Below are 18,512 nucleotides of genomic sequence, written 5' to 3' on the forward strand. Positions count from 1 at the left end.
AGCAAACTGGCCAGCATCAAATGAAATCCAGTATTTTTAAGGCCTAATTTGCAAATTTCATACAAAGTATATTGTTTGTAATATTGACTGCAATTGGAATATATAATGCCATTTACCAAAAGGCAGATTTTAAATGGTGCATGTGTAATATTTTTTCCAATATAACAGGATGCCGGAAATTGAAGAAAAACTTCAATAAAATTCCTTTACTGTAAACATCAGTCCCAATCTTACAAAAGCATGGCTTTTATTAGCACTAAAAAGTCTTCCACTGAACACATTCATGTCCTGAGGCTTCTACAGCAAAAAACAGCAATAATTTTACAATCTTCAGTAAACAGATTATTGTATAAACACAGAATAATTTTTGGTGAATTGGAGGTCGTTTGTGAACATTAAATAGTAATTTATGACTGACTGCATTACTCAACAGATTTAAGACAGGGACAAAAAAAGTGAAAATACAGGCACATATTAAATATTATCATAAATTTGCTTCCAGCAATTCCATGGTTAAGATTTTTATAAAAAATACAAAGAAGGTGAATCAGGAAATACATCCTTAACTTAATGGGCTGTGGTAAACCCAAAAATATTGCAGATTCCAAGTAATGTGAGGATTAAGGTAGTCATAGAAGAAGTCAGACAACAGCTCAAGCAAAAGTACAACCATGTGAGCATCAGGGCCAATCATCAAATGTAGTGCTGCTGGCAGGAATCTTGAGCACTGTGCAACTGCCCTCCTGGATCCCACATCCTCTTACACCAGCCTGTTTGTATTTTAATTATAGTGATGATGACGTGTGAAGATTGATTGAAAAAGCACTGAAAATCCAAGAATTATGAGGCTACTCTGTCACAGTGCGAGCTGGCTCGTACTGGGCAGTGAATCTGGCCACATACAGGAGAAGCAGCCTGGCCTGGCAGACAGGCCCCCAGGGAACTGAGACAGCACAGAACTGGAGACAGACAAGGATGTGACCCAAGCTGCAGAGGATAATGGTCAGAGGGCTGAGCAGCCTGAACTTGGAATCAACCACAGGTTCCCTGGGAACATTAAGAAAGGTATTTAAGGTGAAGTCAGAACAATCAAGAGGCTTTTGTCACATGGATCACAGAGTGCAGTGTCCTTGTCTCAGACACTTTGTCAACGTTACACTGCTCCATATGCAAAGCCTAACAGCTTCTTAGAGAATGAGGATTCAGAGGCAGCGAATCCCTTCCAATTTCATTAATTTGTTCATATTCCTTTATTGGCAAATCTCGTGACATTTGCCAAGCAGATGACATTTATACCAATTACTGTTTTCATTTCTTGCTCACTTTAAAGTGAGCAAGAGGAGCTTTACGAACAACAAAAAAGCCAACATGCCTTATGCTATCAACAGCTCACAATCCAAGTCAGGAACAGACAAATGCCATGGAGGAGGTGACTGAACTTTTAACTCTGCCTTCTTCCAGATACCCGGAGGGAAACAGGAACTTTTGGATGCTAACTTAGCTTTGGATGGTGGCTCTTAACTAACTGATAAGAGCTATGTCAGGAGGTTTATATATGACCAATTTTGCAGTCTCCAAAAGAACCCACCGAGACAGTAAAACCATTGAAGAACAAACATGATGTTGCCCTTATTTTACCTTTCACATATTTAAGTTTTCCTGCTGGCTTGTGTTTCCCATGAATCTGCCATACAAACTTACATTCACACGTTAACTTTTAGACATGCTTTTTCTATCATTATGCATATTACATATACTTAGATACAAATCAGAGCTCTAAACACTGCATTTTATATATAGTTTATACGAAATGCTGAACTAGGTATGCCATGTATTTCAAACTCTCCCCTTGGCCCCCTTTTTGTTATCGTGTTAATTAAAAAAAATGTTTTACATTACAGAGAAAAGTAATTTGTGTGTGTTTCTATTAAGGATGAAACAAATACAGAATGTTATGCAGGAGTGCTTAAAGCAGCAAACTGCACATGTATTTACAATATATATCAATTTAGAGATCACAAAACACCAAAGGCAGTTCTCCAGAAAGGTCAGGTGATAGGCCACCTGGAATAAGGACTTCCAAGGTGCACACATTCCACCAGGGTTGATGGAAGAATCATCAGAGGTTTGATGCAGGCATGGATAGACCAGACATTTAAAAGAGGGGATTAATTCAAGAAATAAAGATTAAAATATTAACATATTTTTGATGACTCAGAGTCACTGCAAAACCAAAGATCTAAAAAGAGTTTAAACAGCACGAAGTGATAATTTTGGGTTTCTTTCTTTACTGATCTCAGCAGCCAAACCCATAATCTCTGCTACAAAGGAAAACTGAAACAGGCAAGAGGAATGTTTTTTTAAGAGAGCTTAATTTGTAAGAAAAGACTATGAACATTTGCCAAATCTAGCAAAATCATAGAAGGTCATTATTTCAAAATAATACTGAGGAACCATTCAGGAAAACTCCAGAAGTTTTAGCTGGATTTGAATAAACTTAGGCTAGATATTAGCAGGTTTCCAAACAAGAAAGGTTTAGATGTTCAGGATTCATCCAAATGGAGTACAGGAGGCAAAAAAACCTTATTATCTTCCAGACAGAACTTGATAGGCTTATGAAAAAGTTTATTTTATACTTTTGCAGAGGGATTAGACTTAATGAACCAAAAAGGCACTTCTAGTCCATTTTTATATACTGCTAAAAGCATGCAACTAGAAATATTAAGAGTGGAAATATTACAAAGAGGTATTCAACCCATTCAATAGTAGTATCCTTAAATGTAAAAACTATTTATAAGTGTTAATTAAAGTGCAGAAAAAAGAAGTTATTTTCTCATTCTGTTCAATATAAAAACCTTCTGATGATAGCAAAGATACCCAGAAGTATTCAGGTGGTTTCAGTGAGTGCTCTGAAACTGGTCTAAAAGGAGCAAGGAAACAGGAGATTGTCTCAATACTGGTGTTTCCCTGGTGCTTGCAGCAGCCTCAGGGCAAAGCAGAGCACAGTGAGACAGGAACTGGAAGGTAAAAGCCAATGAGCTCAGCAGTGAGATGTTCACCCAGCAGCCTGGTGCTTGGTGGCTGTGAGTAAAATATCCTAAATCCCATTCTGACAGAAAGAACAAGTTCATCTACTGGCATGGCCAGTGCAGATGGGAATGAGGATGTACTCTAAAATCTATAAATTATAAAAGACCTGTGCATTACCATCCATTTCAAAAATCACTCATGTCCAGGAAGAGTCCATCACCTTGCACTACTCTAGCGAGGTCTAAAGCTGATGGAGCATGAACCAGTTCTGTGGAGAGACAAGCAGAGTGACTAACTGGCCTTGGGATGCAGAAAGTCCAGACTATCGGTGACAATGTTGTGCAATTCCCGTGGGAGATACCTGTCCTCTGCCTGACCATGGTTTTTCACGTGTATATTTTTCTGTAGAAGTTTGGAAATTCATGAAAATACCAAAATGCATGGTGCAGAATTTGTGCTCTTTTTTCTTTGAGTCAGTAATCCAATCTGAATTCAGCTTTAAAGATAATTATGACTGCAGTATTTAAAAGTCAAGGAAGGATCTTTTGTAAGTTTGTGAATAGTTCGGGGGTCTTTTACCTCTGAGTGTTCAAATACACTGAAGTCAACAGCATACCTAGAGCTTGGGAAATCCAGAAAACAGCCTAAAAGAAGCAAGAATTCTGATTTGTTGAGAGGACAGAATGCAGCCAGCTTCCTCCAGAAAGTAATAAACTGGAGGATTTTTGTGCCTCTGGCAGCAAGTAGGTCACTCAAGGCTCAGAACTGAATGAGCTCATATCATCGACTGGGATGAAAGCCAGTCCCTCCACAGCCTCTCCACATAGTCTCTTTAGTTAAAAGCAATTTAATGTAGGCAGAGCTGAAACTGAGAAATGGACCACTTTGAGAGGGAGACCTACAGTTTACAAATGATCCTGTTCAGTAGAGTAATATCTCCTTTTAAAACCAGTGAGTGCTGTTCCAATATTCAAGCATCCTTGGACTGAATCCCGGGCAGTTACTGATGGAGACTGTCTTGGAGGAATAGCTATTAACCTTTGAGAGTTCATGCTTAGACCATAATTTTCATAATCAAAATTTTAGAAATAACTGCAATGGGGAATAAAGGACAGTGCCAGACTCTTATGCTGTTCTCTCTTAATAGTCAGTGGTCCCCTTGAGCACTTATAGATTGATGGCACATCACACCATGTGCTCTCTGTCTTATTAAAAGGCAACTTGGACTCCATAACAAAACAAACATTCCGTATTTCCATGTGTCTGTTACTTGCTGTTGCAAAATCCCAAGCTCTTGCACTGTAGTAGAGGTACCTTTGTTGTCAGGCAATCTGGAGATGAAATATTTTTAAAAGCTTTCAAGTTTCCTCCAAGGACTTGCACACATCACATTATCTACTGCACTTGGCTGTGACCTCAAAGGCTCCTCTTTCCTTGATTTTCCTGCTTCTCATTTCTCTTTCTGGACAAACAGCATGAGCCACAGTTAAACTGTGCAATGTACCATGAGGGATTGGATATTAGTAAGAACAACAGTCTTTACAGAGTAATGCACTAGAGTTAACAACTTACAAAAAAATACCCCAAACAACAAATATTTACTCAATCCTGTTCATATCTAGGACTTTCATTCACTGAGGATTAAAGTAACTCTCCAAGATTCTATCAGAGCTACCCTTGGCAATAGTAAGCACAAATTCTGGCAATTTCCCCAGTATAATGGCTTTGTTTGAAAGAAACTTAATTCAATCTGTTTGGTCTTGTGATTGTGTGTTTAATCAAATATTTCAATGTTCTTTCTTCTGAAGCAAAAATCTATGCCACTAGATTAATCGATACTCAGCACTAGAGGTGGATAAAACGTTTTTCATAAAAACATTCTTTTTCTTTTTTTTTCTTCCCCTAGGAAAAGTCAGATTTAGAGAGTTCAAATCAGTTTGCAGATATGTGTAAATATTGTTGTATTGTTACTTGGAAAAAAATCCAACCTATTTGAAATGGCTTTCTTTTATAATAAAACAATGGTCAAAAGATTTTCTTTTGACTCTGAACTGTGCAGTTTTCTTCCCTTAATTCTGAAAACATTAATCAGCAAAAGAATTCACTTGATGCTCATAAACAAACCTGCAGTAAAAAATAAGTCAGAACTGTGAATTCATCCCAGAATTTACCAAGACTGCTGGAGATGGGAAAAATAATTATGATATTTATGAGGTTTAGGTTGGATATCAGGAAAAGTTTGGGCACTGGTACAGGCTCCCCAAGGAAGTGGTCACAGCATCAAGCTTGACAGAGTTCAAGGAGTATTTGGACAATTCTCTTAGGCACATAGTAGGATTCTTGGAGTGTCCTGTGTAGGGCTGGGAGTTGGACTTGATGCTCCTGATGAGTCCCTTCTAACTCTTCATATTCTGTGATTTTGTGGTTCTATGATCTATGTGAAGTACCCTTTGGGCTGCGCTTTTTTCCCCTGAACTGTATATAATACACAAAGGAACAACAATTATTTTCTGAATCAGGGTTAAAAGGAGCAAGAGAATAGAAAAGAGCTATGAACACAGCAAGGTTAACTGGGGAACCAACTGAGGGTATTAGTTGATCCAATGATAATTAATCTTGCCCAAGTTTGGTTCTCCTATGGATTTCTCACCTACTCAGGCTTTGATAAACATTACTACATAAATCAGCCAGAATTAAATGAGCTTAGGACCAAGCTATCCATGAGATCAGTCAGGGCACTGGGAATGTGGGAGCTGGGTTTTCAGCACAGGAAGCTATAAACCCCAGAGGAGCCCTTGGTGTTGTGCCAGCCTCTCATCAGCACTTATCAGTGAAGCAAGTGAGAAAATACAAGTCAGAGAGAACAGCAAAACAACAGGGCTAGGTTTATGGGCCCTATTTTAGCACCTTTTAAAAGGTGATTGTTGATGTAATCATAGACATTGAGGAATAGCACTGTTTCAAATCCTTGCTTATGTGCACAACTTTTCAGTAAATCCCTAAAAGTGCATTTGCTGTGGTCAGAGATTTTTCTGTAATGCTCCCAGCAGTTCTTCAAAGCAGGTGGGTCACTGATGTCCTGGCAGTGGTTGCTTTTCCCCCCTGCTTGTGGATACCATTTAAAGCACTCACTGGCAAACCAGAGCAATGCTACAAAAATGCTCTGTTTCACATATGGGGATGTTTATTTGACTTGTTTTGAACAGGGTCCTTCCTAACCAGAAATGGTGTATCAGCTGCAGGATTTGTAAAGAAAGAGAGGGAGATTTGTCTACTCCTTGTGGATAAGTGTAGTTGCCAACACTGCCACGCTGGTCAGACCAAGGTTTTGATGTGTAATTTAGAAGAACAGATGTTTTATCTGGGAACTTGTCCAGATCTTAAAAAAAAAAAAAAAAGGTGAGAAACTCAATAGTAGACTGTTTTGTCAGCAGCACTATCCTTGAAATCCTGAGGAAGTAGTGAGTAAATAGCTGGATTTCTAAGACACAGTAGAGAAGCAGAGAAGATGTGTGATTATCTTTGTGAGTGACTTACACTGCAGTGATGAACAAACTGGTTGTTGCCAGTCAAATGGACTGAACAAAGCTGCAAACCCTGGACATGTTAATATGCCCATTATTTTCACATCAATCCTCTCTTCTCATTCTGTTCTTTTGAAAAGAGCCCAAGAGTGACATCTTTCCTTCCCATCCACTGCACTATCAGCACCAGCAGAGACAAATGGCTTAAAGTATTATGGGACTGAGAATGCATGAGGCAACTTTGAGAGATATTAACTACTGTATTTCATGCAAAACTGAACTAATAAATACTTTTCCTCATAGATGTCCAAACTGAAAGGGGTTTTAATCCACTCAAAAGATTTCATAAGGCTCTATTATTTGTACAAGGACTATTCAGCATATAAGAAGGTACCTCCAAATTTATCTTTTTCACACTCTTCAATTACAACTCAGTCTTGCCTTTTCTCTAAATGTACTGTCCAATTTGTACTGCAAATGCCTTAGAGGATGTGCTGACAAAACTCTATTATCTGTCTGAAATACTTCTCAGACATCTTATGCCTTAACTTCTGAAGTCCTAACAGCTTACTAGAAAAAACTAGTTGGTTAATGCCCATGGAGAAAGAGTAAAAAATTAATAAACTACACAGTGCTTTTCCCCTGTCATTGTCTGGGTTCTCCCATCTTTCTTCTTGTGATAGTCCTTCAAGAAAATACATACAAATAAAACACGAACAATTAACACGGACAAATATACTAACAGGAATCCAAATGATACTATTTTGCAAAGTTCTCTTTGGGGCTATGTCCTTTTCCCTGAATTGTACATAATAACCAAATGAAACCGAATTATTTTCAGAATCATATGAAAAGGAACAAGAGAATGGAAAAACTATGAACACAGCAAGGTCAATTGGGGAATCAACTGATTCTATCAGTAGATCCAAAGGGCAGAGGGTTGGAATTAGATGATCTTTAAGGTCCCTTCCAACTCAAACCATTCCATGATTCAAGACCCAGGGCTGCTCACTAAGTGATTGTGGAGAGGAGGAGGAGCAGAGAAGCAGGAGGTTGCTGAACAGGAGAGGCCAGACTGCCCCTGGGGCAGGGTCTGATAGCTTAAATAACACATTTCCATGCAACTCAATTTTCTACCCTGCTACTGAGCTCCTGCAGTGGTTTAAAAAGCAGGTATTCCAGCAGAAAGGGAGTGAAATGGGGATGGCATTGTGCTGGCACTGGTGATTTCAGAGTTTGCAACACACTATGCCTGGAAAACCACAGCTCTCCAGCAGGCCGGGCACTGGGTGACAGAAACCAGCACAGCTCTGTCTGGGAGCCTCAGCAATAACAAAGGTGTTGCTTTCAATTACTTTTTGCTGAGCCTACATACTGTGTAAAGCCACTGCAGCAAGTTGATAATGATGCATGAAATGGAAAATGCTCCTGAGCACACCCAAAAGCACTGTGAATAGGCAAAACAATCACAACAGAACCCTGTTATTTAGTAATTGTTACTATACGTGCCCACACTAATATATTCAGATTTTCGCTGGTTTTAAATAGGTCCAACTCCACCCCTTTTAATGTGCTTACTCCTGATTAACACAGTCTTTAATATGATTGGAGTCAGATGTACAGCAGTATTGAGTTCAGAAACAGAAAAAACCTGTGGGACTAAAGATGAAAACTTTCAGGGGCTGTCACTCCACTGATTCAAATCAAGAGACAATTTGCCCTGGTTGCCTCCTTGGCCTATCTGCCCTCTGAGGCCAGGGTAGCTGGGTACCTGGAGAATAAAACCACTGTGGGATTATATGTGCCACTGTCATACATCAGCAGTAGTTCTTTAAGCATTGCAAAACTTGCTGGAAATTGTTTGGAGAATTTTCAAAGTAAGTTTTCAATACTTTTCGATTCATCTCAGTCACAGTGCTACTCAAAGGGTTGCTGAAACAGCTTCAGGCAGTGGAGGAATCATAGAGAGATCACATGAAAAGCAGCCTGGTTTCTGCAAAGAAAGGATATTCGGTTCCTCTGCACCATTCCTCTGAACATTTTGACTACTTTGGAGACATTAAATACTGGAAATAGCTCAGAAAGCATTTGGCTCAACATCTATGTCTACATATCACAAGGACTACTATATAATGCAAGGATTTAAACCAGGTGTCAATCCATCCTAACTAGAATATAAACTACATAATGCCAAAAATATCATTAGAATGTAAGCACTGCACATAGCAGACTCCTAACTTCCTTCCAGGGATCATTCCATACCGAAAACCAAATACTGCACACACTGCCTCATGCACATTACACCATTAACTTTGTATTATCAATCAAAGAGAAATTTTTCTTACAGGATTAGCTTCCTCAACCAGGTGGCAGCGAGGTAAGATGAGATGTAGTACATGGGAATCAGATCATCCTGAATTTAGTATGGCTTAAACATTTGTTGAACTACAACATTAGCTGACAACAACGTTTGGGGACCTCAGCTGCGTTACAGGCAATTTTTTTCTTCCATAATAAACAGAGAGAGAAACTGAAGAGCAGTTCCCAGAGTTATCACTCAAACATAATGAAAGCAAGACAATGTAATTTTCCTTAAAGTGCAGACCAAGCATTTAGAGTTGCTCATTACAGCAGTACACGATTTATACTGTTATATATATGTTGGCAAGTGAAGGGGCTGATTCCTCCAGTTTAATTCTGGATCTTGATTCATGCTATGGAGATACTCAACTCTAGTTTCCCTACTGGTTCTACTAGTTTTTCCAAAATAGGGTGAAGTTAGGCTTTTTTTCCTCAACATTTGGTTATACATTTCTCAGTTCTTGGTTGTAACATATCTCAACCCATGATCAGTAGGCTTTTCTTTTTTTATTGGTAACTTCTTTCTATGAAGTTCTGTGGTCTAATTTGAACATCCTGGCCTTGTAACGCATTAGCCAGTTCATTTGCTCTTAATTCAGTCATTCAGCATTCTGATCTGGAGATTTCTGTAGTTATGTGACTTCTCAAGCAGTTGCTCTATAAAATTCCACCAAGACTTTACAGCTCTCTAGCAAATTTAAGCAGAGGTTTGATATATTTTTTTAAAAAATCTCTATTAATCTCATGTTAATTACTTCTAATTAAGTTACCAGAACTGTAGATATATCTGGCACAGTGTTTTCATATTTCATGTTTTCAGTTTTTAAAATATGCATAATTACTGCCCTCTGGGGGGTGAAAATCCCTCCCCGAACTGAGAGAGACTTCTGCACCACAGGATGCAGCATATTCTGGGTCATCCTTTAAAAAGTCTCAGTTATAAATATAAAACTTCTGTTTGTCTCTCTTTTTTTTTTTTCTTCTAAACAGAAATTAAACTTTAAAGGAATGCTATGAAATTATGGGGTTTTAAATATCAGTGTTGGAGTTTTCTCGTTTTACTTCTTCTGCCACACTGGATATCTGTGACAGACACACAAGGCTCAAGCAAGGGGAGGTTTCCTCACCTGTGCACCAGCTGCTTGCGGCTCACGCAAATCGCGGTCTCGTAGTCGTGGGTGACGCACACTTTGTGTGGGCTGCACTTCACCTTCAGGCAGGGATCTTTGGATGGATCAAGGGCTATAAAAAATCAAACATATTTAGAAAATAAAGTGAGGAATGCACACAGAGGTCTCTCTTGGCAGGCAGAGGGCAACTGGTTAGAATCAACACTCTCACACGTGGGTGAACAAATACTTTGATATTTTATAGTATGTGCTGATGTTTTCAGACTGCATGTTAAGTAGAGAAGTTTACATAGAAAGATAGATGGAAAGCTTAAAGACTTACTACTGAACAGTGATCTGAGTCTAATTGGCATTCACATTAATATTAGACGTGACACTTTGGGATGAAGTTCTGGTTTAACAATCTATATCATGCTGTTTATTTCACAGAAAAGCTATGTTTGGATAAAATGTACTCAAATAACAAAATGACCAGTATTTTAGAAGCTAACTAATAACTGATACAATGCAGAGTGGTAATAAATTTCTTTTCATAGATGCTGTGAAACAGGCATAATACTTTTAGAGATTATTTTTAATTTTTACAGTTAAGCATCCTCTGTATTTAAAATGCTTGAGTAGAAGAGCAGTAATAACAACAAAATAATTCTGGCTTTCATACAACAACCTGCATCACCAGCAGTGCTTTCAGAGTTGGGATTAGACAGCATGGTGAGTTGCCATCTCAGAGCAAATATGTCCAGGCTCTTGTCCCATTTGAAAGGTATCTGTCTAAATTCTTTTTTCTACAAAAGAAGGTTTCTAAAATTCAGCAATAAGACATTTTCTGCCAAGATGAATTACAAGTATTCAATATGTGGTTATGTGAACACTTCAGAAGGGAAGTCTCTGCCATACCAGTCACACAGAAAAATTTCACTTTTGTTTGAGAAATGATTTTTAGAGCAGCTCTTTTTGGACATTCTGTTGCCATGGGATTTGACTTCCTGTTCCTCTTCAATGTCTTTAAATCTCATTTTCCATCTCCCATCCCTCCTCACATCTTGATCCATTCTTGAAAATGAGCAACTCTTGGTTTCGTTTTGGGGATGGTATAAAGCTCTTACTTGCCCTTTATGATAACCATTTCCCATTTCTACTGAATAATCAAAGAAACCTTCAAAGGAAATTATTTGAAGAAGTTTCAGTTTGCTATGTACCAGATTTCTCTGAGAGAAAATATATTTCCAACAAGCAGAGGATTCTTCTATTTTCCTTCGAGTCTGAAGTGCTGCAGCTGTTTTGTGCTGGGTTAAACAGCCACAGCTACAAGATCCCGCCACATTAACACCCATTACACATTTGTGATGGGCAATTAAGCTTCGCTAGTGCATATGTATTTACTGGAATGCCTTTGGTGCAAGATGGGGAAATTGTAAAAATAAAGCAAAAGTGTTAAAAGCTTTTTCTTTTAAACCATTAAAACTGATAGAAGAGGTAAAGTGAACAAGGAAGGAGAAAAGACCATCTGTTTCCTGTTTTTCTGTGACCATAAACAATAAGGCAGCAACATTCAGCGTGTTGCCATTAGAAAGACACATAGGCAGTGTTTGAGGAGCCAGGGTCTGTCCCACTGGAAAGACCAAAGGCTGTCAAGGCTCTTCAGGGATGTTTTGCTGTTGCCTTTTGGTGTCTTTTTTAAGCCAGACAGATGAGAAGTATCCGATTCCCTGCCCTTTACATTCCCAGAACACAAACAGTGAGAGACACCTTCTTAATCCTCTTATTTCACTCTCATTGGAGACTGAGTTAAGGACTGACGCAGATCTTTGACAGGGATTTAAATGGCAAGCCACAGTTTCCTGAGCTGGCTATCTACTGGATATTCTTAAACTGCAAACCAATGAAACACCCTCCTTCTGCAAAGCCTTTAAAGAATGAGCACGCCTTGGAGTGTGCAGGGTCACCACATCATCATTTCAGTAGCTGAGGTAATTCAAAGGTCATATCCACACACGAATTTAATGACCAGAACTTTTGCTCACTTGCAGCTGGCCTTGCTCTGATGCTGGAGCCCATGAACATTGTTTGCTTTTGCTGGTGACACATCCTTGATGCAAAATGCTGCATCAACAAAAATCACTATGCAAACTGGCTGGGAGCCCAGGGCCAAGAGCTGCCAGGAACACTGGGCTGGTGGCGAGCACAGCCTGGCCTTATGCTCAGTGTTCTATCAGCCAAAACCTGAGGAGTGGGGATGTAGGTTTAACCTGGAAAGTCAACAGTAGTTTGGCATGAATAAGGAATAACGTTTAGGTTCACATGGTCTAGGTGACATCATGCACAGCTACAATACTTCACATTTTTTCACAGTAAAATTTACTCTAATTGGTGAATCCATTTCAGGAATTATTTAGGTCTTCTAAGGCAATAAAAATGCATGCAGTTCTGAAATAGCATCACACTATACATTACTGGTAAAAGTAACACAACTTTCAAATATTTTGCAATTTAAAAATTGTCTATCCAAAAAGAAAAAACATTGTTGAATAATCATCAGGAAGGAAAGCAATGGGAAGATATATGATTGGAAATCCTAGTCACTATTTCCTTACAAATCAGGCCTCAACTTTCAGTTCACCTCACCTAGATGACTTGCTTTTAAAATCTGAGAACAATAACAATGTTGACAATAGTAAATAAAGCAACTGATGTGTTGGGTGCAGTATTTCATTCACAGAATAAGAGAATCACTAGGTTGGAAAAGACCTTCAAGATCATTGAGTCTGACCCATGTCCTAACACCTCAACTAGACCATGGCACCAAGTGCCATATCCAGTCTCTTGTTTAAACACATCCAGGGATGGTGACTCCACCACCTCGCTGGGCAGACCATTCCAGTACTTGATCACTCTTTCTGTAAAAACTTTTTCCTAATATCCAACCTATATTTCCCTTGGCACAGCTTAAGACTGTGTCCTCTCATTCTGTCAGTGCTGCCTGGAGAAAGAGACCAACCCCCCGTGACTGCAACCACCTTTCAGGGAGTTGTAGAGAGTGACAAGGTCACCCCTAAGTCTCCTTCTCCCCAGGCTGAACAACCCCAGCTCCCTCAGTCGTTCCTCATAGAGCTTGTGTTCCAAACCCCTCATCAGACTGGTTTCCTCTGGATGTGCTCAAGCATCTCAATGTCCTCCCTAAACTGAGGGGACAGAACTGGACACAGCACTCAAGGTGTGGCCTCACCAGTGCCAAGCACAGGGGAAGAATGACCTCCCTGCTCCTGCTGGCCACACTATTCCTGACACAGGCCAGGGGCCATTGGCCTTCTTGGCCACCAGGGCACACAGGGCTGTTCACCAGTACCCCCAGGTCCCTTTCTGCCTGGGCACTGTCCAGCCACACCGTCCCCAGCCTATAACATGGCAGGGGGTTATTGTAGCCAAAATGCAGGACCTGGCACTTGGACTTATTAAACTTCATCTTACTTGACGCTGCCCATCCGTCCAACCATTCCAGGTCTCTCTGCAGAGCCCTCCTCCCTTCCAGCAAATCAACACATGCTCCCAGCTTAGTGTTGTCTGCAAATTTACTGATGAAAGACTCAATACCCTCATCCATGTCATCAATAAAAATACTGAACAAGAGTGGCCCCATCACAGATCCCTGGGGGACACCACTAGTGACCGGTCACCAGCTGGATGCAGCACTGTTCACCCCCTCTCTCTGGGCCCAGCCATCCAGCCAGCCTTAATTCAGCAAAGAGTGCTCCTGTCCAAGCCACAGGATGCCAGCTTTTCCAGGGAATGCTCTGGGAGACAATATCAAAGGCCTTGCTGAAGTCCAGGTACACAACATCCACAGCCTTTCCTGCATCCACCAGGAGGGTCACTTGGTCATGAAAGGAGATCAGGTTGGTCAAACACGACCTTCCCCTCCTAAACCCATGCTGGCTGGGTCTGATACCCTGGCCATCCTGTAAGTGCTGTGTGATGACATCAGTATAAACTGTTCCATTACCTTACCACGTACTGAGGTCAGGCTAACTGGCCTATAATTACCAGGATCCTCCTTCCTACCCTTTTTGTGAATGGGAGTCACATTGGCCAGCTTCCAGTCATCTGGAACCTCACCAGTGAGCCAGGACTGCTGGGAAATCCCTGGGATGGATCCCATCTGGTCCCATAGATTTACGAATATCCAAGTGGCTCAGCAGTTCTCTGACTGCCTCCTCCTGAATAGTAGGGGGACCATTCTGCTCCCTGACACCATCTACCAACCCAGGAGGACAGTTGTCCAGAGGACAAGCTGTCTTCCCACTAAAAACCAAGGCAAAGAAGGCATTAAGCACTTCTGCCTTCTCCTCATCTGCAGTTACTAAGTTCCCTCCCACATCCAATAGAGAACAAAGGTTGGTCTTACCTTCCCTTTGCTGTTAATTTATTTGTAAAACCGTTTTTTATTGTCCTTTACAAAAGCTGCCAATCGAACTGAGCTTTGGCCTCCCTATTTTTTTTCCTACATGCCCTAGTAACTCCCTTAAATACTTCTTGAGAGACCTGACCCTCCTTCCAAAGATGATACATCCTCTTTTTATTCCTAAGTTCCTCCAAAACCTCCTTGTCCATCCAGGCTGGACGTTCTCCTCATCAATTCATCTTTTGGCACACAGGGACAGTCTGTTCCCTGTGCCCTCAATATCTCTGTTTTGAAGCACACCCACCTTTCCTGACTCCTCTGTTTTTAAGGACTGCTTCCCAAGGAACTCTCTGAATAAGTCTCCTAAATAGACCAAAGTCTGCCCTCTTAAGTCCAATTGGAAAGTCTTATTGATGTTCCTCCTGATGTCACCAAATATCAAGAACTCTGTAATTTCATGATCACCATGGCCCAGGCGGCCTCCAACCACCACATCTCCCACCAGCCCATCTCTATTTGCAAACAAGAGGTGTAACATAGTCCCTCCCCTGGTGGGCTCGCTCACCAGCTGTGAGTGACAACAAACAGTCCTCCACACAAGCTCTAAGAACTTCCTGGACTGCCCCTTTTCCGCTGTATTAAGTTCCCAGCAGATGTCTGGTAGATTAAAATCACCTACAAGAACAAGGGCTGGTGGTCCTGAAACATTCTCCAGCTGCTTGTAGAATAAATTGTCCACTTCTTCTTCCTAACTGAGTGGACAATAACAGACTCCCAGTAGGATGTCAGCCTTGTTGGCATTCGCCTTTAATTCTTACCTATATGCATTCAACTTCATCATCACCAGTTTCGATACCCATGGCATCAAAAGCCTCCCTAATACAAAGGGCCAGTGGTGGAAAACCTCATTAAAACCCTTAAATGGAACACATAATAGAAGCATCATTTATTATTCATTACAAACAGTCCTTACATGCAGTTCAAAACAGCAGTTTATTAAATATAAGCCAAACTGTGGACTTTGTCAGAAGACAGCAAAAAACTCCATGATGTGGATTGTTATTTCTTGAGATTTTTTTTCCACTTATGCAGAATGCATGATCTATATGAACATGAAAGTTCAAAGTAGGGATTTTTATGTCTGCAAAGTTCTTCAGTATGTTAAATACATTTGGAAGGTTGTTCTACTGCTAAGCAACACAAGCCCTAAGGAGAACTTGTAATAAGAAACAATTTCTGAAATATGCTAATCAAAGATCATGCTTTGTTAATCAGATTTCTACATGACTAGGAGCAGATGCTCCTCACTGGAAGAAGAACACACCCTTGGGAATAAGATGAAACATAATAACCATATTTGTCATTAGTTCTTTTTGTCCTAAAGCAATGAGTATGAACTCTTTGAAAATGAAGAGCTAAAAGTACAAATAAATAAATAAAGTGAGAAGAAGATGTTACTTTATAAGCTTGAAAGGAAAACCACAGCCATCCCTTCTCTGTGTCAGGGAGTCTGCACTCAGCTCTGGCTGCACAGTAATGACAAAAATACCTTAAGCCTGGCATGGAGATGTGAACATTCTTCCACTTTTTATTTAGGCTGAGTCTGAAGGTGAAACTGATACGATTAATTACTTTAGAGTGGCTGAGCATTCATTCAACATTTATGTAGGGAGATATGTACCCAGCCAGTACTGGAATTAAATGTTTCACTTGGACAAAAATTCTTTGATGAAAACCCACTTAAGTCACCCTCCCTATCATTTTTTGAACCCAGGCTCCATGGTTTCCTGTCCTGAGCATTTCCCATGGATACTGGGTCTCCAAGGGAAGGATCCATCCCAGGAGGCAGCTGACTGAAATATAGTACTGGACATCGCAGTATAATAATTTTCTGAAGATTTTTATCTTGGAAAAAATTAGGAAATTAGAAATATTTCTTCTTGGCTTATGAATCTCACTCTTCCTCACTTCATGCCAGAGTTTCTGTTGCTTACATTTGCTTTCTAGGAAGCTGTCCTGGTACTCAGAGCTGAGAAGTCTCTTCCTGAATTGACAGTGCAAGGGGAGAAATAAATAATTCTTGTCCTTTAGCCTTCTCCTTTTTTTTTTTTTTTTTTGTCCAATCTCAGACAGAGACCAAAACAACTGGTAGATGATAAACACCAGGGATTGCAGGATTGCATCAACCTCCTAATGATATGATGACATTGCTATTGCTTTCCAATACCAAAAGCTCTAAAACCACCAACTGCATCCCAAATCTCTTTCTGTCCCAGCTTCACACAGTGGACCAGAGAACTTTCCTTTATGGACTGAACACACTTTTCCTCTCCCCTCCTTGCACCATTCACCAGAGCTGTGGATTTGCAATATAAATCAGTGTTGGACAAAGACCTACCAACAGTGTTTGAGATACTTTTGTATTACATTTCACATTTTTATTTATTAGCACAATAAAAAAAGACTTATGACTTGCAGGAAAATCTTAGTTGAGTCAATGGCAGTACAGGGGGAAGTTACTCTGTAAGGATGTAGCTCCATATGTTGTGCTGGTGGGTCACTGTGTTAATCACAACAGAGCGAATTTGCTTTTCACACATTTGACTTTAAAAGGGTGATAACAAATAAATACTTTCAGTGTCTCACAGCAATGGGTATGTAATCCTGCAGAAACTACAACTAGTTCACAACAAGATTTATGAGCTTGATTCTGTTTTTATGACCATTCCTTAGGGGGAAGAGATATTTTCAAAATGTAGCTGTTTAGTGAAGCTGAAATGAACTGCACAATCAAAAAGAGACGGTGTTATGTAAATATGGGGGTCTGTTTTTAAAATTGCCTGCCAATAAATAGTATGATCACGCAGTGACAAAATACTCCTGCATAATGCAATGTCAAGAGCAGCTGCTTTTATGCAATCCCCTTGGAACTGTTCTGACTATATAAGAAAAGAACACCTGCTGGGAGAGGTATGATGAAATGGAAAATGAGACCTGCTGTCTTCAATGCAAAGATCCTAATGTGTATTTTAATACAAAAGAGGCTGATAATAAAAGTAAGTCAATTAAATGATGCATTACATTATATGTGTGCATTTCAACATCATTATGTGTTACTGATTCCAGCTATACTCCACAAGCAGGTGGGAGAAGGAAAGTACAGATCCTGGCTGTAAAGGCCAGGAAATGGGCAGGGAAGGGAAAGGCAGGAATGAGAAGGCTGTAGACATGAGCAGGTCTGGGCAGGCAGTGGACAGAAGGCTCTGACTCTTTCTCCCCACTCAGCATGAAGCTGAAATGGCATCTAATGTCATCCTTCAGATCTAGGAGAGAAGGTTTCAAATCAGCATCGTGTGTCCATTTCCAGCAGAGTGACGACCAAAGAGAAAGTGACTGAGGCAGCTGAGTAGTGCCTTGGTGGAATTTTACTCTATGCTTCCATGAAAACCATCACAGAGCAAATGTGAAGGAGCCATTAAGCCAGCTGAAACATGTTAATAAAAATTCCTACAAGCTGCTCTTTATTTTTGCTAGGGAAAGGACATATTTTCAACACGTGCTGGCTAAGACTAGCTTTGGATGTAACATTTTGGTTATTTGAAGTACACCACAGCCTCTCCATCACAGTTAGAGCTTCATTAGCTTTATGATGAATTTATGCTATTTTTTCTAAGGTGATCATGGTAATACATATTAACTTAAAGAGCACTTCTTTGTGAAGGCGTGGTAAATTTCCAGTGCTCTAGTGGTAAACTTGAAGCCATCCATGTGCTGCTGTTAGACTGGCACTGTGGCTCCATCCAAGTGCAATGGGACTACTCCATCCCCCTTGAATAGACAAGATGTCCCAGGAAGCCCTTGATGGAATTCCAGGCTTTTATAGCCATTCAGAAGACTTTGTTCTTTCTTGGAGCCGATTAAAACATTTATTCTCAAAGTTGATACTGTTAATAATTCTGATCTTGCAAAGTGTTATTTAACAACAGATTACAAGACCCACCCACCATATAAATGTAAATAACACCAATGGTTTTATTCTGCTTCTGTAAATCTTGACATAAATCATTC

At 40.1% G+C, this 18,512-nt stretch overlaps 1 protein-coding gene across 1 annotated transcript in view; it reads right to left on the reverse strand.

Annotated features, from left to right (window-relative positions):
- SPOCK1 (SPARC (osteonectin), cwcv and kazal like domains proteoglycan 1) overlaps positions 1–18,512 on the reverse strand; it is a 277,014-nt gene that overhangs the window by 107,360 nt on the left and 151,142 nt on the right. Inside the window, exon 4 of the mRNA XM_014883430.2 lies at positions 10,043–10,157. Coding sequence (XP_014738916.1) covers positions 10,043–10,157 — 115 coding nt within the window. The remainder of the gene's footprint in view (positions 1–10,042; positions 10,158–18,512) is intronic.

The sequence above is a fragment of the Sturnus vulgaris genome, chromosome 15 (genome assembly GCF_052056855.1).
Source record: "Sturnus vulgaris isolate bStuVul1 chromosome 15, bStuVul1.hap1, whole genome shotgun sequence".
NCBI classification, from domain to species: Eukaryota; Metazoa; Chordata; class Aves; order Passeriformes; family Sturnidae; genus Sturnus; species Sturnus vulgaris.